This window comes from Ambystoma mexicanum, chromosome 10, assembly GCF_040938575.1.
Source record: "Ambystoma mexicanum isolate Mex_15411 chromosome 10, UKY_AmexF1_1, whole genome shotgun sequence".
NCBI lineage: Eukaryota > Metazoa > Chordata > Amphibia > Caudata > Ambystomatidae > Ambystoma > Ambystoma mexicanum.
Window position 1 is genome coordinate 1,304,817,423 of NC_090932.1, and position 20,998 is coordinate 1,304,838,420.

At 44.8% G+C, this 20,998-nt stretch overlaps 1 protein-coding gene across 2 annotated transcripts in view; it reads left to right on the forward strand.

The window, feature by feature from the left end:
* The window catches only part of POLE (DNA polymerase epsilon, catalytic subunit), an 867,587-nt gene that overhangs the window by 292,116 nt on the left and 554,473 nt on the right, over positions 1-20,998 (forward strand). For both annotated transcript variants that reach the window (XM_069619327.1, XM_069619326.1), the window contains exons 17-18: positions 2,065-2,193; positions 10,752-10,854. In XM_069619327.1, the coding sequence (XP_069475428.1) occupies positions 2,065-2,193; positions 10,752-10,854 (232 nt within the window). The remainder of the gene's footprint in view (positions 1-2,064; positions 2,194-10,751; positions 10,855-20,998) is intronic.

The window sequence follows — 20,998 nt, forward strand, 5'->3', positions numbered from 1 at the left end:
AGTAGACTTCTCGTGCAGTTGCCCGAACTGGTTGGTCCCAACAGCCCAAGGGTCGAAGCACCAGCAAGGGTCTTCTAGGATCACAGCAAGAGAGGCAGGGCTTGGCCTTGGCAATGCCGGCTGTCCTCCTCGGCCGTCTTTTGGGTTTTCAGTGCAGGCTCCTTTTTTCTTCTGGGATTTCGCTAGAGTGGTTGATCTGAGAAATGGCTGCAGGCCTCCTCTTAACCTAAATTCAGACGTGAGGCTGCCCCAGCCCGCCAATCACAATAATCTGCACCATTTAAAGAGGTAAGGACTGTGCACAAACCCCACGTCTGCCCAGCAACAGACATCCCATGACTGAAATGTGGATTTAGACAAGACTGTTACATCCACTCATAATCAGCCAGGTCACATGCACCCCTTCTGTCAATCAAGCCAAGCTGGATCCCGAGAAAGTACATCCCTTGTTATGGTATTGCAAAGGCAGGCAGATTGCCAAAGAACAAGTTGGCCAAAAGACAGAGTGTAAACCACTTGGCAGTTTTCAGTATATGATACTTAAAATGGCAGCATGTGGTAAAAATAAATAAATGTGCATGTGAGTCCACTGGAAAAAAATAGAACTTAATCCGCTGCCTAGGCTGTCGTATGCACATCAAAAAGGTAACAACAATGTTACTACAGCAAAAGGAAAAGGGATTCATAGTAGCCATGCAGTACTTCTCTGTAAGGTGATATGCTACAGTAAAACAGTACAGGAATCTCAACAACGGGACCGATTTCCCATGAACTGGTAACAATATGGGCTGCCAGTACCCCAAAATAGTCAAGCAAGGGTAGTAAAGCAAAAAGACTTGTCAAAAGAAGGAAAGTTGAAAAAAGAAATGTCCTTCCAAATAACAACCAATGGCAGACCATACCTCCAACCATACATTCTGGAAGGGTCTCTGACAAAGGAATGAATCCACCCTATCCCAGACGGGCATCTGCCTATGCCAGTCAGAACTGGTTTCAAGCAGATTACATCCTCCAGTCCAGACATCTGGTGGCCCAAGATGTTAGCAAAGAGGGACAAGGGATAGTTATGATCCCTTAGGTTCTGAGGCAAATAAATTCAACCTCCATTTTAGTGAAATGGATGGAGTCTAGAAGAACCCTGACACCACCAGCCTACAAATATGACTAACAGAGGGATGGTACGCTATCTGGGGATGAGGCTACGTGACACCTTTGGGTCTCCCTGCCTTAGGAGTCGTAAGAACTTAAAGTAGAGCACATAAAACCGTCACACTATTTTGGGCATTCAATTAAAGCCTGCCTGGGAGAAAAACAGTCCAAAACCCAGCTAAAAGTACAGGGGCTTCCACAAGTGGTAAAATGTGGCTAACACCCACCACTGAGATCTGTAGAGTAACCATGTGGGCGGCTCATTCCCTGCTCTTTTGTTCCAGAGAGGAGGCTTATTTTGTCCATGAGGTAATATTACATTTTATCTCAAAGCCACCTGATCCTGCTTTGCCGCTGTCACCCCATGGAATTCTTTCTATGTACTCTTTGTCAATAAGTTTAGAAGCTATCATGGACCGAAGAGTAACACAAATTACCTTTTTGTCAACTCCAACCGAGACATATACGCCAATGTCCTTATAATACTGCTTTGCATGAAACCTTCAGAACTGGCGATTGGGCTTCTGGGGCAGATTTATGTGGTGCAGAGTGGGGGGGGGGGGCGCATACGAAATATGACGCATTGAACTGTTTTGGAGCAGTATTTCTTCTTAGTTTGCTGTGCAGGAGCAGCCCTCGCTCTCACTCCCCTCTCCCATTAAGTTGTGAAGGACAGCGAACTATGGACAATGAATACTGATGGTTTGTTTTCCTTGCTAATCTATAGACTAGCGGTAGTGCCTCACTATTCGCTTTTTGTAGGTCCTGGATACGTTCTTACCCTTTCCCTTGTTCTGTTTTTCTCTCCTATGTTTCTTTCCCTTTTTTCTTCTGTTCATCAAGCTCCTGTGCTAATCCTATTTCCCTTCCATCATTTCTTCAATCTGATCTCAGACTTGTCCCTCAATCCTGTAGGTCTGTGAAGAGATTAAGAAGAAGCTGAATTATTTGAAGGAGGTACCAAATCGTATTGAGTGTCCGCTGATTTATCATCTGGATGTGGGTGCCATGTACCCCAACATCATCCTCACTAACCGGCTGCAGGTGAGAATATGAAATAGTGGACACCCATCACATTAATTTGTCTTCTTTCCAGTGTTTTATGAATTGTTCTACCTTGTGGCCGCAACTAAACCATTTAATAAATAATCTATGGATGGGACCAAATCATGTTCAGCTTTCCCTTGCATCCCCGGTAACTCATTTATTCTGTTCATTTTTTACACGAAGCAGGTTTGATTGGCAAGAAACTGGTACAGTTGAGTATCATTTGTTAAGGTTTTATTTTAATCAAATGAGTACATGTTTGCTTTTTCGTCCCTATTTGCCATTTTATTCCTTTGGCTACTCTTTGTCTGAGATCTGCATCTTGAAAGTATAGACCTTGCAGAATTAATTCTGATATATATTACCTCAGCTGGGTTGTAACCCTTGTCATCTATACCTTTCTTACAGATGTTGGGACAATGTCCCTTGAATTGATCAAGGTTAAGGATGACCCTTATCTTTCCTGTAAGGCTATGCAGGATATTTTGTAGGAGGGGATGTGCTCAGGTCTGCTAAGGACTGAGATACCTGGACAAGAGCACTGTTATTGGGATCACCCAGACCTAGGCTTTGGAGCTAGTTACCATCCTAACCTAGGCACATAGTGTCTTTGAGCTTCTTTGGTTCACCTTGTCGTAGCTGTGGTTGGTTGATCTAGGCTTGTTCCCAGGAGGGGAACGGGATAAACAAAATACAGTATACTTTAAAATAAGGCATGTACACACAAGTATATGAAAATGTACTTTATACTCCATAAAACAAATTTAGTTTGTTTACAGTTGTCACCTGGGTTTAGTAAGTCTCAAGACCTTTTTATTTTTCAATTCTTCACCCTGTCAAGTAGGGTTAGCTGCAAGGTCCAAGTTCAACTTTAGATTTAGGAATAGTTACAATAGGATGCCACTGCAGGTCGTCTCCTGTAGGAAATAATGGAGACGAGGGATGGGCTTTTGATTGGCTAAGTGGATACTGGTCCTGAAGTTGCACTGCCTCCCAATGGTAAGTGTAGCCCCAATTAGGGCATTGCTTTAGCACCACCCTATCACCTTCCCAAAGTTGAAATGAATGGTGGCAACTTCTCAGTTTTTTATCTTTTGGCTATGTCTGACCACGGCCAGCCATCTCTCTGGTCTGGGCAAGGTGAGCTGCCAATTGAGTTACTGCGTTTCCGGTAATCCAAAGGAGGCTCAATGGTGAAGATCTTCAGGCAAGTAGCACAGCTGTGCAGCCACAGAAGATGCTGGCTTGTCAAAAAGGGAAATTAGCTGCTTCAGATTTGGTGAAGGTACATATTGGGTACAGCAATGACTATTCAGGTAAGGGATGTACTGCTTGGATTTCCAACCTTCGCTTTCGGGTTCCATTTCCCCTGACCTAGCAGGAACAGCTAGCTAGTTGCATGCCCTCGAAACTCTGGAGCTAATGCAGCCTTACAGTCTGTTCCATGCACAGACCTGTCATGAAAGAGGAGATCACTGGACATCAAAAGCACTGGAAAACAGGGCATCTGAGATTTGCGTCCACCGAAGACTTGAGAAACCACACACAATCTATTGGTTCTTCCATAGGAACTTTGTCTGCTAATTGGGTTTGGTAATGGAGTTACACGGCTTCCATACTAGGGACCCCACTGCACCAAGCTGGGTTGCAAGTGAGAATATGAGAACACACCATTCGCCCATGAATTAACTGTCTGCTCAATAAAAAATAAAAGAAAATGTCATTTCAGGTGTTTTAGTTAAATGTTTCTCTTTAGAATTTCCCAGCCCTTTGTTGAAGGTTTCCATCTTAAACTGTTTATCCTCGAGCTTTCATTGGGTCACCTACTGGTGTCGTTAAGCAATAGAGGCCAATCCTCCAGTGGGGTTAAATTACACCAGACTACAAGTACTTTAACACAGTTTTAAAGGAATGACAGTGTTATGTAGGCAAATACACTTTATATCTTACATATGGCAAGAAAAGGAGTAATGAACATTCAGAAGCCTTTAGGAGCTTTCTGTGATTATGACTGTTTGGAGTTACCCTGCAAAGTCGAAGGTCAACTGTGACTTTTGGATGAAAACCTTAGTTTGTATCTAAATTAACTTTAGGACTTGCTTGTGATCAACCGAGATGCAGTGTCTCATAGGAATTGATCAGAGAGATGGGTCGGCTCCAGATTGCAGAAGTGGTATACTAGTCCTGGGACTTGACTGATGTGAGGTCCCAGCAGGTGAAGTTCTCCAGGGTCTTCTGGCTCCCGCATTACCCTGTGAATGTCTAGTTGGCAAGTGTTCTTTATCGAAGTTCTATTCACAGCGCCTTTGGTGCGGAAAAGTATGTGTGTAAAATTACAAAAAAGACACTCTTTGGCATTTGTTATCTGCAAAGAGAGAAAGCAACAAATTAGATGTTTTTCAACATGCCTCGCTCCCTTTACTTCCTCCTCCTCTCAAAATGGATTTTCAAAATCAACCCTGTGGCCAGAGTCTGAGATGTCACCCTATTCTGGTGAACAGGAAAAAACATTCCCCCCACAACCCCAGTTCGAATTTTTCGATACTATGGCAGGTATCTTTGGCGGTAATGACGAACAATGACCTTGGGGATGTCGACCCTATTTACTTGGGTTCAGGAGGGGTTGATTATTTTGTCGCACAAAATCCACTTTTGCAACTGGCTCAAGGTCTCCAGGTTGCCAGCATTCTGGACACCTCTCAGACCTTGAATTTCAGCAATCCCAGCCCTTTCTTCATAATACTTCTAAATTCAGGGCTTTAGTAGAAGGGGGTTATTGACATCCTGTGATTGCATTCATCAGTGGAGCCTGTAAAAGGTTCACATTAATGCCATTTTATGTTAATGTCAAAGGATATTTGTACCGCGCACTATCACCACTTGAGTGGTCCCCTGGTGCTCTGGGAGCTCTGAAAAAGGGAGAGGGGGGTGGGAAGTGGTTAGTGGGAATGAGCTGGAAAAGTGCAAGATAGCAGTGATGTGCTGTTGGCAGCCTCAACCCGGTGGGTCCGTTGGCTGGGCTTGGTGTTTTTTGGTCGCTAGTCGTCGTGTGCTGTTGTGCAAGTCTGTGCGGTTTGTTTTGTTGTTGCTGTGTAGTGAGGTTTGTGCGGTTTGCTGTGTTTAAGGCGTGTGGTTGTGTTTGGTTAGGGTTTGGGAGGTTATGCAGAGCGATGAAGTTGTTAGTGAATTGGTTTGTTGGCATTCTGTCCTTGCAATTATGTCTAGGTGTGGTGCCTGCTATCATTCACTATTCCATCCAAGTTTGGCATATGCTAACATTCACATTTCTATCTAGATGTGACGCAAGCTAAGGTTAAGACTTCAATCTAAGTGAGGCACATGCTAACATTCACAACTCCATCCAAGTGCAATCCTTCGCAATTCTGTTAGTTTTTGGCAGTTTACGTTATGTGAAGATAATGTAGAGTGACGGGGGCTTTCTGCAGTAGATAATTGCTCTACATCCCACCTATGCCACACTTAGTTTGTTGGTGTCTGTTGGCTTCACTGGCTTCCCCTGCGGACACCTGCAGACACTATCTGGAGCCGCCACTGTTGGAGCCGCCCTTTGCCTCGGGGCCCTTAGCCGTAGGGGCTGCCCAGACCTGAACCAGGATAAGCAATGACTTGGCCAATCGGGGCCAGGAGGAGGGTGTGGGAGGCGGGACAAGTGAAGGGGGAAGTAAGGACGGCTGGGAAGCCTGCGTGGGTCCCGAAAATCACGGTTCCGCCATGATGGCACCAAAGGGTGACTGGGGGTTGCATGCACATGCTCACCTGTAGCCAAGATGGAAAATGGCACAGGGCGCGGATGTGCAGCAACTTCACCAGCAAGCTATGCTGTGAAAGATATTGGCCAATCAGGGCCAGGAGGAGGGTGTGGGAGGCGGGACAAGGGATGGGGAAGTCGAGGCACGGCTGGGAAGCCTGCGAGGGTCCTGAAAATCGCAGCACCGTCATGATGGCACCAAAGGGAGACTGGGGGGGGTCGCATGCACACGCTCACCTGTAGCCAAGATAGGAACCAAAGAACGTAATATGCCTTTAAACCCTGCCATTGCCTATTCTTAAACAACAATGTGGCAAACCCTTGTTCCATTCCTCCCGTCAGCTCTACATTTCTGGGAAATACCTCATACCTCTCCTCTAACTCTTCCCCGGAGGGGCTTGTTATGCAGGCTGCTACTGTCTCTTCTAGACCTCCATCTTCTATGTCCACTCTGCCTTCCGACAGGGAAGAAAAACAAGTAGATGCCTTAGCAAAGAAAGCATTCACTTCAGGTAGCATGGCCCTAAAAGCTACAAATGTGGCAAGCCATTTTGCCAACTACTAGTTTGGGGTATGGACAGCAGTTGAAAATGTTGCTCGGTATGTCCCAGAAGGAGAACTGTGCGAGGGCTTCCTACAGCTAGTGGAGGATGGGAAAGGGGCGGCCAGACAGTCGCTGCTAACTGGCCTGGACATCGCTGACTGTGTGATCTGCACTATGGTGTTAGCCATAACACTAAGAAGACAGGCTTATTTAAAAGCCTCTGGTTTTTCGCCTAATGTCCGAGCATGCTTCTGGACATGTCCTCGAGGGCGATCTTCTATTCGGCCAGAAAGCCGACGAGTCCTTAGAAAAATGTAAGGAATCCAAAATAGCTGAAGTCCTTAAGTCTACCTCCACAGACGGCCAAACCTGCATTTAGCTTTTCCTCGAGGGCACAGGGCTTCAGGAGATATGCTCCTTATGGCAGGAGAGCGCAGCTACCACCGGCCAGTTAAGGGCAGAAGCATTTCTCGCGCTCCAGCAGGGGCAGAGGGGCTTCTAGAGGTCACCGGGCCGCGTCAACGGCGCGGGCGACCCAGCCTCCGAAGCGGCTTTGATGTTCCCCTCTCACAGCAGACTGGTTGAAGGGCAGTTGATGGAGCATTTGCTCCAGTGGCAGGGAATTACAACCGATGCCTGGGCTCTTAAGCTCATTCACTGTGGTTATTGTCTACCATTTGTAAGAACCACTGGATAGACCACCCACCCCCAATCCAACTGGGACACGAGCTCCAGGAAGAACCGAGAGCCCTGTTGTTGAAGGATGACGTTGAAAAGGTACCTCCCGAGCATATTGGATCGGGTTGGTATTCCCGGTATTTTCTGGTACCCAAGAAGGCAGGAGATCTCTGTCCCATTCTGGACCGCAGGGCCTTGAACAAGTTCTTGAGGAAAGACGTGACGTTGAGAGAGATTCTCCACACTTTTGAAGTATGACTGCCTGGTGTCGCTAGACCTACAGTACGCTTATTTCCATGTTCCAATCCATCGAAAGCACAGGAATTTCCTAAGGTTCACCATAGGAGATATGCACTATCAGTTCAAGGTGCTTCCCTTTGGTCAAGTTGCGCTGCGACATGGTCCTCCCTTCATACATTTGCTAAGCACTATAGTCTGGATGTGGCTCGTAGAGCTGATGCGTGTTTTGTCAGGGCAGTGCTGCAAAATTTCTTGGTCTCACTTTCTGCCGGCCTCCTTCATTTAATCATTTACTGCTTTGGGAGTCTATCGGATGAGGAATCTACGGGAGAAAAGCAATCCATTGAAGAAATTACTTGACGTAATGTTATTTCTATGGATTCTTCTCCTGAAGATTCTTCATCTGCCCTCCCATCCATCCCCGCTCAGAAAGTCAGTGGTTGGCGCGCATCTTCTCTTTCACATTGACGTGGTGATGGTAATCTGTGTCCGTTTTCTGTCTTCCAGCCACGTTTCTTCTTTTTTTTTTTTTTTGAGTGTTTTCTAACGCTACTTGTAGTGTTTGTTCAATTGTTCCTCCTTTGGAGGTTTATAGTTCCTACTTTTTAAGGGCTCTTTAGCCCGCTAGTACTCTGTTTTCCTGTGCAGCGTGTGGTGCTTGGGGAGGAAAAAAGGTGGAACTGAGGTTGGAGCGTAGTGACGTGGTATTTATGACTCTTGACGTTGCGTCCGGCGCTGACGACCAGACGCTGAGCAAGACGGGTCGGCGGCCGGGTGGAGGTCCACTATGTCCCCTGTCGAAAATCTTCCGAAGCAGCAGAGCTGAAGGGAATATCTATCAGATGAAGAATCTGCGGGAGAAGAATCCATAGAAAGAACATTACGGTAATTTCTCCTTTTAATCGCCAGACTTTTTCTTTGTTACTGCCAAACTGTCTTCTGGTGAACCTTGACATTTCTAATTTAGCACAAAGTTCAACGGGTACATTACACTATTAAACAGATGAGTTGATCTTCCCGATCTAGCATAGAACCTCGGGGTCTTAAAAGGTCTACAGTGACTACATACAAACTAGATGGTGCTATCTAGGATGTACTTTCCTCTTTTTTTGGGGGGGCTTAATTTACATCTAGCCACAATATGACTAGGTTAATTTGTTCAGTTGTCCCATCAGCCTTGAGCCTATTGTTGCAATTTTAAATGAAGGCATTTATATATGCATATCCTTATACATATGATTCCTCCCTGTGATGCCTAGTTTGTCCCATCTACAATATGACTATGGTGGTCAATGCTTTGCTCCACCAGTTCCTAAGCCTATTCCCACTGTTTAAATCGGAATTTATCATCTACATGAATATGGAGGTTTGTCTCTATTCCCATTTAAATTGGTACTTATGTTTGGAGTTGTTAGAAATGGGGTATTACTGACATATTTGTCCTGACCCTTCATCACAATATAGCGTAATTAGAGAATGAGGTTTACTCTCTACATTTGACATACTTAACATTGTCATTTACTCTTTGCCAGATTGTGGAGCCCTGACATGTCAATTTTTCTGGCTATCATTTATTTAAAATCATGAGAGTTTGAACGGCATGAATATATGTATTGGGAATTCGCCCATAGATGCACATCAGACGAGTATGGTAGCGTACTAGTTATATCGTTGATGTGGATGCCACGGCTTTTTAAGTATAGACACGTGACATTCTACGTGATAGACGTCGTACATGCATTACTTTCATTTTGATACAGCATCTTTACCGCAGAGAAAGCAGTCGTAGAATCTTGGACAGAGACCAGGATTAAGATTTAGGTACATATCAGTGTTTTAGCAGACACCCTACATACTCAGAATATACTGGCATAATGCTAGTGAAACTACATAGTGCACGAAGGTTTAGCATCTCATTTGTTTTTGGCAGATACTCGGTCTCTAGCAGAGACGCGTCCACGGACCTACCTCCTACGTGTCGTGGCCGGGAGACATAATATGTTCAAAGTACTTCCGTTTAGCAAGGTGCACACCTGATAGATGAGCTAATTTGGCGCTCTGAAACCATACCTGCTAGTTCAGGTTGGGTGCATTGCTCCTCATGTTATATTGTTATTGCAAAATATACAGCTTCTAATAGATTTATTTGCTTTATCCCTATATATAGGTAGTTATGGTATCTGTCCCATTCGAGAGTGGACCTCGAGGTACGATTTTAAATTAGGGTGATATAATCACTGCTAGTTTAGTAATAGGGTTAAGGGTCACCTGGCACTATGATTGTGGATAAAATAGGCATGAACCACAAGACTAACAAAGCATGATTGCTAGTTACATAGGCTTGAACTACAAGACTAATTGGGTACAAACATAGGGACAAGCCACTAGAGAAATTATGGGTATGGATTGCCTATCCCAGGAGAGCATGTTCCCGAATGGGTCAATAGTGCACGCACATGGAAAGATACCAAAGTAAGAACTACCCTGTTGAATAGAGATACACGAGTGTCACACATGTGAGAAGATTCAATTAGTTTGGCCAATCTGGAACTGAATATTCTATTGTATATTGGGTTTTCAGGAAAAGAAATGTTGCTCCTGAAGGGGAGACACCCTGAAATGTGTTAAGCATGAAGTGTCTCAACTAATAGACTGAATTGTATTACAAATTGTGTGTTTATAAAGAATTTGAATTTTGTGCCATTCTGTAAGGCATTATTACTATTGAATCTGCATCAATCTGCATTCTTATCTTTTTATTAAACACTATATATGACTCTTTGAATTCTTGACTGTATGATCAATTAGTGGTGTGCAGCGGACGGGAGTGTCTCGAAGTTGTAGACACTGTTTGATGCACCTGAAGGCCACATACTCGCGAAAAGACTGCATTTAAGAATGTACAAGGTTACCGATTGATAACTGGCTGCTCATGATTTTTTTAATGAATCTGTGCATCCTATATTTTCATCTAGAAGGGTAGACTGAAGGTAGGTTAGGTGCAGACATTTTGTGGATTTTCCACATGCGAGTGGTCACAGGCGCCTATAATGTCCAACATTACAGGTTATATCTTAGAGAATAAAGTAGCCCCCTCCCCAATATTGTCCTTCCTGGCAGTGTGAAAGAGCCCGGTATGGTGGACTACTGATAGTCCCTGAAATGGACTGTGCATGGACTTTTTTTCTGTCTCAACCACATCTCCTTCACTTCTTGTTTTACCGATCTTCCAATACGGATAATGTGTGATTACTTTGTCCTACATAGTTGTGTACTCCATTTTTTTGATTTTTAACGTCCAATCCAAATCTTCCTTTTCTCTAGCCTTCAGCAATGGTGGATGAAGCCACGTGTGCGGCCTGCGATTTTAATAAACCTGGAGCCAATTGCCAGCGAAAGATGACATGGCAGTGGAGAGGAGAGTCCAGTGAGTTTTTAAGGGATCGTTGTTCCACTTTTCTGTTTCTCTGCTGGTTTTGGAGTTAGTTTGTTGTGCAGTGCTGGTTCCAAGTAGTTTAATTCTATAATTCGGTTTAGTCTTTGAGATGTGCCTTCACCTGTGAACATGCTTGCTTATTTGTCTGTCCATTTATTGTCAACAGAAGGTCATTTGTGGAGCTCTGTGTAGTCCTGTTAATTTTTGTGTTCTGATGGGTTATTTCATCCAGTCCTTGCCCTCTGTACAGTGCTTGTCCCAGGGAGACTGTCATAAGTTATTCACTGCACATTTCTAAGCTTGAACCTGTATGTTTAACCATTATGTGTACAATGTATCGGACATGGGCCTTTTCTGGGTTATGAGGGGCAACTAGCTTGATTCCATTTAATTTTGGGCACCTCTCTCCCCCTACCCACTCCTGCATCTCATTTGATCATCAATTTGTATTGTTGCAAATGCACACATTACCCTAAAGTGATGTGGTTAGGATACTTTGTATCGTTAACTTTTTCATTAGTGGCTTTTGGGTTATATTTACAATGTGTAAGAATGGCCTAGTGGCATTGGATGTTTTTCTATGGTGTTTTAAACGTTTTACTCTTGCATGGCTGCTAAGAGTGGCTAGCACTCCAAAATGGCTGCACCACAAGATATTTGCCTGTCCTTCGGCAAGATCACAGGTAGCAGGTGAGCGTTTCTTCCATTTTGGTGGGCCCCAGCAGCTTTATTTTGCTTTCTTGTGCCCCATAGCCACTTGTTCTTGCCTTTTCACCCAGTGCTGCGTTTCCCCGACACCCTCTCCTCGCTCCCCTTCCCCAGTCCTTCCTCCATAGGCCTACCCAGGCCCTGATTGCCCCCACCATTATCCCAAACCTCACCAGGGTAGCCCCAAGGCTAAGGGCCCCAAAGCAAAGGGCGCCTCCAACAGAGACAGCTACAGAAAGTGCCAGCAGGTGTCCGCAGGCGAAGCCAGTTGCCAGCCGTGAACCATTATCTACCAGGACCAGTACGGTGAGAGGGGCCTAGAACCCCATCCATCGTCCAATTCACCTACAGTAGGACAATATTGCATGTATTCCACCTACTGCAACCTCACAGGTCTCTCAAATCTTGTTGTATCCCTCTTTAAATTGCACTGTCTGGTATTCAGGTTGCATTGATAGGCCTCTCTCCCACTATACAGGTCTCTCAAATCTAGCTGTATCCACCTTTAAATTGCACTGTCTGGTATACAGGTTGCATTGTGCCATGCCTGGATGGAATGGTGGGTGTTGGCATATGCCACGCCTGGATATGGTCGTGGGCATTGGCCGGTGTCCCATCTGGATGGGATCGTGGGGGTCGGCATGTGCCACGCTTGAATGAAACTGATTGTTAGTGGGTTGTGTACAAATACTAACAATTTCACCCCTCTGCATACACCTGTTAAACTCTAACCAAACAGAACCACAAGCCTATAAAACAACAATCCGCACAAACTTCACTGCAACAACAAAACAAACCACACATGGACTCGCACAACTGCATGCGGCGGCTTTCGACCAGAAAACACTCAAAGCCCAGCCAACAGAGTTACCGGGTTGAGGCTGCCAACAGCACAACAATGCTCCCTTGCACTTTTCCAGCTTATTCCTACTAACTCACCCCCATCCTGCCTTTTTTTTTCCAGAGCTGCCAGTGCGCCAGGGGACCACTCCGGTGGTGATAGTGCACGGTACAAATATCATTTAACATTAACATATTGTTCTTTGTCCTTCTTCCTGCCCTCTCGGGTGCAGAATTGCCATATATGGGAAGCCCTTTCCTGTGGAAAGCTGTTGCTTTCCTGAGCATAGTGGCAGTCTGTGAACCCGGATGTGGGGATGGGACTTTTCTGGTTACAGTTCACATCCAGGTGCCTGAATCTCTGTTGGGTAGATGTTTTGGCCAGTGGCTATCCATGATTGGATAGCTACTAACAGTTAGAATGGTGCAGAGTGGAAGGAGGGTGACCGGAAAGTAGCAGGTGCAGGGTAGTGGGTTTAAGGGAAGAGTATTAGAAAGGGGAGTGGAGAATAACCAGATGGTGAGGGGGAGTAGCAGAAGACGTGAAATGGAAGAACATTAGAGGGACGGAGGTTCGTGGAATGAATCAAAGGGATGAAAGTAGAATGGAAGGAAAGAACTTCCGGGTGATGCGTATGAGAGTGTGACAGTAAAGATTGAGTGAGACCTGGGTGGTTTGAAGGCACCACTTCTCGAAATCATTCTTCTTGTAGGACTCCAGGTTAGATTATACCTGGAAGAGAAGTCACTGAAGGGGGCCTAAGTTAGATAAGCCAGATAAGGTGAGGTGGTTGCCTTTAGGCCCCCCGCCACATTAGTAACCAGTCAGATTCTCGACATTCGGGGTTACTGATCTCTAGTGACCACCATGGGATTTCAGGAAGTCTGGGCTAGGGTGGAGGGAGACCCAGAATAAGTGGTGATGGGGGGAGAGAGGGAGAAAGAGCCATCCCTTAGTTGGACATCCGTTAAAACTTTTAATAAAACCCTTGAACCATCTTCGAGAGTTGGTGTGTTCTTGAGGTCATCTGTGATAGCTGTTAGATAACATGTAATGTTATGATTAGCCTGAGCCTACCCAATATAGGAAGCTCAAAAGGGGGGTGTTAACGGCTTCCTGAGCCTGGCGGGCAGACTCCATGTGGTGAAGAACTAAACAAAGTGACTGGCTTAGGTAAAATGATAGCAGTAGCCGCTCTAATATATTTTCCACAGCAGACTAAATCTGACTGGCCTGCAATGTTGCCACTGTTCAGTTTTTCCAATTTCAGTTTTTTCTTCTTCTATATTTTGGGATTGGAATTAGCCTTTTGAGAAAAAAATCGAATGTAGTCTTCCATAAAATATATTTTTTATTTTCTGTGGTCTTTAAAGATCCAGTGTGGCAATTATGTACTTTTTGGTAGTTTAGCGTCTAGTGTTGGGTAAGATTTTCATATTTATGAGGAATCTTTCTTCTGACCTGTGTCAACCCCAGAACTTTTTTACCTGGATTTAGTAACTAGTTTGCTTTGTCCCTAGGTGCAGGGGAATCTTTTTTCTTTTCTTCTCACCTAGTCTTTCACTCTTCTTGAGTTACCGTTTTGTCTCTCCATAGTGTATGGTTGGAGTTTCCTACAACTTTTGGGCTTAGGCTTGGTTGCCCCTTTGGGCTCCCCTGTTTTTCTCTTTCATATACTTTGGTGAACTACTGTTCACAAGTAGTAAAGGGGGATTTTCATCACCTTTACATGTTCTATAAGTGAGCCAGCACACCCCACTTTGTGGCGTGCTGGAGGGTACAATGCATCCCCTTTCTTACTTACCTGGTAACATTTTGTTACAATTGCAAGTTTCCTTGAATGACTGGTGGCAGTGTAACTATTTTTATGACTTTTTTTTGTCTTCATTACTGGCAGGCTGTTAATTCAGCCTCTGTAATGCACAGAAGGGCCACCATTTGCTAAAATGGTGGGCTCCTTCTTCTTTTGCCATTTCTTGTTTGCTGTTTCTGAGGTCTTCCCCTACAATTCTAGGAGGTAATGACCGCAGTGGATGTTTTTTCTTCAGAAGAATCCTTTTGATTTCTCGTCCAGACTGTCTGGAAAGGGAGGAAGCGAGGGAGGAGTCAAAAACTCTGCAGCCCTGCCTTCCACCTTGTTTGAAAGGAACCAACTCCCAGTGAGGGTTCGGGGGGGGGGGCTAGCTGTCCTGATTGGATTGCAAGACTGCCCCTTTCTGTGAAATGCAGGGGGAGAATCCAGAAGTTGTGCTGTAGTTCCTGATAAATACTCTGATCCTGGAAGCTGCTTACAAGTCGACCACTGGAGCTGAAACCGAAGATGAAGAGAAGACTGCTGTAGCAATTTCCAGCGACCGGAGAGCCTGCATAGTAACCAAAATCACCCTTCCTTCCAATTGACCTGGGGGTCCCGAAAAAGACGACGACGACGACTTGGAGCCTGGTGTGATCTGCTCGCCCCAAGAAGATCTGCATTTTGAGCCATCCCACGTTGTGCTGTGACCTTGCGGGGCTGCAATTCCCAAATACCCTGGGACCTCGAGCTATTGCGCGGTGCACAGTCTTATGAATTTGTAATCGTGCTGGAACTTTGGTGGCATCCTGCTTGATCTCCAAAGACTGAATTTGAGTCAAAAAGGTCCCCTCACCAGAGTTCTGGACCTGATAAATGACGTGAATCCGACCGCCGATATTCAGTCTTCTCCTGGCTCCTGAAAAGGGCGCCAACACCACAGAGCTGCATGCAGCCGCAAAGGGAACTCTTGCTTGTTGTCCATTGATCCCTGCTGCAAAATCTCTTCCAGTGTCCTGTCTTCATGACAAGGAATTCATCGAACAGGTTTTCGGCTGCAGCTCCTGAAGATGTCCTGCTGCAAACTCTTATGTGCTGAGGTATCGTGTTGGCTGGGGTATTACCTACCTTAAGCCTTTTGCGATTCCTATGTAGCTCTTGGGTGTTTCATGTGATTGGGAGTCCTCTCATCCAGATCAGCAAGGCCCACTGCTGTAATCCTCCTAGTGTGTCTTCTTTGAAGTCCTGGGACTCCAACTCTAAAGTGAACTACTTACTTGTTTTGAAGCGACTTCCACAGGACCTCTTGACTTTTTCTTCAACTGAACCCTATCTCACACTGCCTACAGGTGGTACTAAACCACTAGTGCTGCTCTTCTACCTCTGAGAGAACTCATGCAATGGACTAGGGAAGTACGGGATAAGTAAAGGATTCTGCCTTGAAAAATATAACAATTGTTTAATAGTGACTTACTTGTAACAGAGTTGGTGTGGTAACTACCCCTCTGAAAAATGAGCAGTTACAAAAGGTCTTAATTTGAATGTGTTGCATTCTGAAAAGTATATACAAGGTTATTTTACGCACCTGTGAATTGGCTCCCTCACTTCCCAAAAGTAATGCTGTTGCCTTCACCTAACTATTTCTTTCATAATATTAGTGTATAAGTTTACCAACTGCGTCTTGCTTCCCCTGACCTGCTGTATAGCCTGCCTAGAATAAGTCTACATTAGGTTTTACCTACCTTGACTAACATGGTCATTCTCAAAGATTAACATTGAGTTTTGCTTTCCTTGGTCTGCTTTATAGAGATTCTAAAACAGTCTTAGGTTTATACATACCTTTAAATTGCTGGTAGTTCCTTTAAAATGTATATAGGTCTTAATCATCTTAAATAGAAGTGTGCCATTCTGAATACGTTTTCTGTGATTTAGCTGACCTTGCACTGCCTGGTGCAATCCTAAAATAATGTAACGAGTTCTTGCTTATCTTAGTCTGTGTTCCACTGATCTGAAAAGCAACTGTAATAGTTTATTACACCTTTATGTCTTACTCACTTAGTGTAACTTAACATTCTCTTGAATGTAGTTGGTGTTTTACTAACCTTGGTTTGCCTTGTGCCATCCTAAAATAAGTTAGTTATTGCTTACTTCAATCTGTGTTGTCATGTAGCACCCCCGCAGGGTCCATGGCTCAATATCGCTGCAAAAATATGGTGATATTTTTGCATTGCAATATTTTTGCGGGGATATTCACATGGTACCGTGAGGAACCGTGAGGGACAGGGTATCTTATCCAACGGATACCTGCCAGGGTTGTTATTTGAATGTCAAGCACTCGATCCATCATGTACTGTTTGATTGCCCGGGTACGTGGGCTTTCAGAGTTAGCAGACTGAGTAGATTTGTACAGAATATCAGCTTTTTAGAATCCATGTTCTGGGAAAGACTCATTTCAGGTAATGAAGTATTTTTAACAGAAGTGGTTCATATCTTGAGAGCATTAAAACTCTCGATAAAATGTTACCCTAGTAAAAAATGGAAAGTTAGAAGAATGAGTATAAAGCCGTTGAACAATGTCAAAGAAATGCTCTGGGCACAGAGTCAGGTGATCGAAGTAGTTAGTATTCCGTATTAGTATTCAGAGTGCTCAGTGGGGTTCTTTTGGAAGTGGTAAATATTAAATTATGATTTTTATGTATCAACGCATTTTTCTGTTTTTTTTGTTTGTATTATGTATTCTAATGATACAAAGTTTCATCATATTTTATGATGTGTGTATATATGTTGATGGATGTGTAAAAAGTCAAAATAGGTTTGGCTAATGCACAATAAATAAATGATAAAAAAATACAATAAAACATGACAGTCTGCATCTCAGTACCATAGTGGTGAAACTGACTAGAAGCGTGCATTACTCCTAGTTGCCTCTTCGTCACCCCAATTTTAAAGGTATGTGAATGTAGGACAGTAGGTGTGTAGGGAAGGGAAAAGGACTTGCAATACCCTACGAAGGTCGGGGGAGGGTAGGTCTCATTCTCAACAGAGAAAGTGGTAATAACATGTTTTGCCGGCAGACATCCTCTTTCTACTCACCAAGGTCCCTCCACCAAGGTGATCCTCTCTCGCGTCTCCACCCCCAGCGTCTGGATCCAAGAGCGATGGCCTTTCCCTGGCCACCTGAGAAGAGGACCCAAGGGAGAGTAGATGGGAGGATGCCCTCAGGTTTCTCACAGTACACAACAATTTGTCTAATAGTAAACCCGTCAGGTTTCCGTGGTAGAGGTTTCTCTTGTGTTTTGTGTTAAGTGCAGATATCCAATTCTCCCTGCAGCCTTGTGTTGCATATAGCCGTATTCTCTGTGGCAAATGTTGCCAAAGGCCCTGTAGGATATTCTATCTGCCTTTGGGGTGAAGTTAAATCTCTGGAATGCAGGGTATGATGAAAATCATGGCAAGTGTTTTGGCCTTAGTTGCAGACTCTAGCGAGTTGAGTCTGTGTATTGTGCAGTGGTGGATACCATGGTGTTCTGGTTTATTTGTAAAGTCCAGTCTGGGACAAGACTTTAGAAAGCCCACCTTTGGTGAACAGGGACACACCCCTTAGGTTTAGCCTGAACTACCCAAAGGTCTGGTAGCAAAGGCTGAGCAGCCAGGCTTAGTCTATGAGGGATGAGGGTTGTAGTGAGGCACACAAAACTCAGAGTATATACTTAGTTCGAGGCATGGAGCATTCAAGTAAGGGAAGTACTATCACACAATAATTTAATAGGAAAACAGTTACACATCCGCAGTGTTGGATACTTCAGAATAGCAATAATGGTAACACATCACATAGTCGAACCTCCTGAAATATATATGCAAACACACAAACTTTGATAACTTTTTAAAACTTTAGCTTAGCCTATCTTAGAAAGTTCACCCCGGTATTAGGAGAGTCTCAGAGGGGGTCACTAGGGCACCAGTAACCGAGGGTTGAGGAGAACAGGGCAAAGCTTAGTTCAGTGATCAAAGGAACAGAGTCCAGCATAAACTCTTCAAGTTTGCAGGTTGCTAACAGTCAGGTTTACTTTGGCAAGGACATATACAGTTTCCCTAGCCGGATTGGACAAGTGTCCTAAGGCAAAGTAGAGCACAATGGGTTGTTAACCCCAATGTAGCTCAGGGTTGCCCCTGGAGGGGTGCAAGGATTAGCTGAAGGCAGCCCCCAGGAATAAAAGAACGCAGCAGGCCCCAGGTAAGTACCTAGATGCGGGATAGTACCTTTTCAATGAAGAAGACTGTCACAGGACAGTCCCCAAGGTGAGGCGACAGCAGACCCTAGTTCGTGTCTGCTGTCTTGGCCTTTGCAGATGAAGGAACTTCAGAGGGATGAGACGATTGCACTCTTGCTGTGGGACGCCAAGCCGATCTTCACAGCACTGACTCGTTGAAGCCCTTCACAGGCTTCGGGACAGCAACGGTTGTCAACCGGCAGACTGTTCATTGGTTCTCGGTTCTTGACTCTGCTGAGGGGACGTCTAGCAGTGGCAAAGTCACTGCAGGACCAGAATGATGCCCACAAGATTTCAGCCAAAACTGCGCTTCACAAGACGATGCACTTCAAAGTGGTACAGGTCTTGCGGTATTAGGAGATTGCAGGCCCTGAGGTCACATGTCTTCGAGGGACAGTACAAAATGCAGTGAAACTGTTTAGGCCCACCAGTTCAGGGGCGGAAGTAGTCTTAAGGAGAATTTCCCTTACCCTTGGAAATGTGGGTCGGTTGGCAGCGGTCACTCAACTGCTCTGGCGGTCGCTGGAAGTTGAGGGACTTCCTTCTACTAATTCCCTTTTCAAATATTCAGTCCAGTGGTCTGCTCGGAGTTTCAGCTCTAGGACCTTCGCCTTTTATGCAGGAAAACCGACTGAGCCTACCAATCACCAGACACACATTCATTCAAGCGTGGACGGTGACTGCCCAATGGGAACAGTCAGCCTCCCAGCACAAACTGGTTCCATGCAGGCACACTGCAGGACAAACACTAGGGGAGTTTTGGTTACCTCCCTGTCTTTCAGGCGCTCAGAGCCTTGACAGGCTTTTCAAGGGAAGCCCGCCAACGACAAAAGACCCATCAAGACCTCCCATACCCAGGCAGGTCGAAGATGGCCCAAGAAAGAACAAGAAATAGGTGCTAACAGAATACTCCTGTTTACTGCACCCTTGTTTTGGTTTGATGTGATGCTGTCTCTTGAAACTGCACCTGCACTGATCAACAAGTACTCGCACAGCATATTCCAGCCTAGGGACCAGGCCCCGCCCCTAGTGTCAGAAGGGTTGTTTGGAGGCGTTCCCTTTTTTCCTTTACGCCCGTTCTCCCACAGTTGGACTCCCAGTGCTGGTTGCCATGACAACCGGCACCAACATAGGGTTAAGATTACCCACTGGGATCTCAACCCAGGTGAGGATCTACATAAACACTTTCGGTGTACAAGCCGAGCGATTGGCACAACATTTGACGCCCTTTTTACCCACTGTCGGTTGCCATGTCAACCCGTATTCAACACAGTGGATAATTTACACACTTGGACCCCAGACACATGGGGACCCATGTAAATTATTTTGCTTCACAATCTGAGCAATTGATGGAAAGGTTACTCCCTTCCACGATTAGTGGCTACCCATCCCCACCCAAGATGGCCGTCGTATAAATCATGGATTCCTAGCAACAGCGTTACTAACGCCAAGCCAGGTCCCCGTGAATCGTAGAATGACTCAGCGGTTCATACGCTACAGCAGCAGACTGCGAGCAGGTCCTGTACCCTGACAGGTAAGGCCATTTTCCCCGCGCTCAACTTTTACAACTACTCGGGTGCCCTTAGGGCCATAAAATATTAATTGGACATTCTCGTTTGATTTAGATTTTTGGCCGTGGGACCATTTTAAAGAATAGAACAAATAGGCTTGTTTACAAGTGAAACTTCTCCTCCAGCCGAGAGGTAAGAGTCTGTTATGAAGAGTGTCCGTCATAACCAAGTTTTTCCGATCCCGTCTAAGGTGATCTTTATACCTACTAGAAACTCCTTCCTTTCTGTTTTTTCACAATAGTATTAGACAGAGATTAGCCCTTGAGGCTCATTCTACTTCCAATAACAGAACCTTTGGAATTAATACACCCCTAGCTAAGCTGCGTGTGTGTGTTTTCAATACTGCACAGCGCATGATTTATTCTTCTTTAAATAATCGGTGCATGAATACTTCCCTGACAATTGTCTTCATTCCCCCTGCAGCACAAACCTCATATAGTACAGACCCCCTTCCTGATGAAGGCCGTATACCAGATGTGGGCCACTAAGCCCACCTAGAAACGGCTGAAACACTGTGGTGTAGACGCACTATCCCCAACTGCAGTACACTCATGCTGCTGTACACAATGAAAATTACTTGTTTTTGTCGAAATGTTCAAGTGATGTTGTAAATGTCCAATTGTTTGTTTGCCATTTTCATGCGAACCCCTTGACAAATGAAATTTGAACTGGATTTTGTCTTTCACACACAAAATGGTTGTCCTACCGAAAAACCTTTGATTCCGTGTGATGTAAATATTTTCTGTACTTTAGGTCAATGACCTACCTTTTCTCTTGTTGCTAACTCTGAAACGTCCATTTTATTTTGAACTGTACTAACATTAGATAAAAAATAGATTGATTCTACAACAGAGTTTGGAAATTTTTATTCTTCTTTGATGCAGAGGGTGATAAAAAACAGGAGTATTCTGTTAGCACCTTATTTCTCTTGGACCTATTCAATTGTAATCAT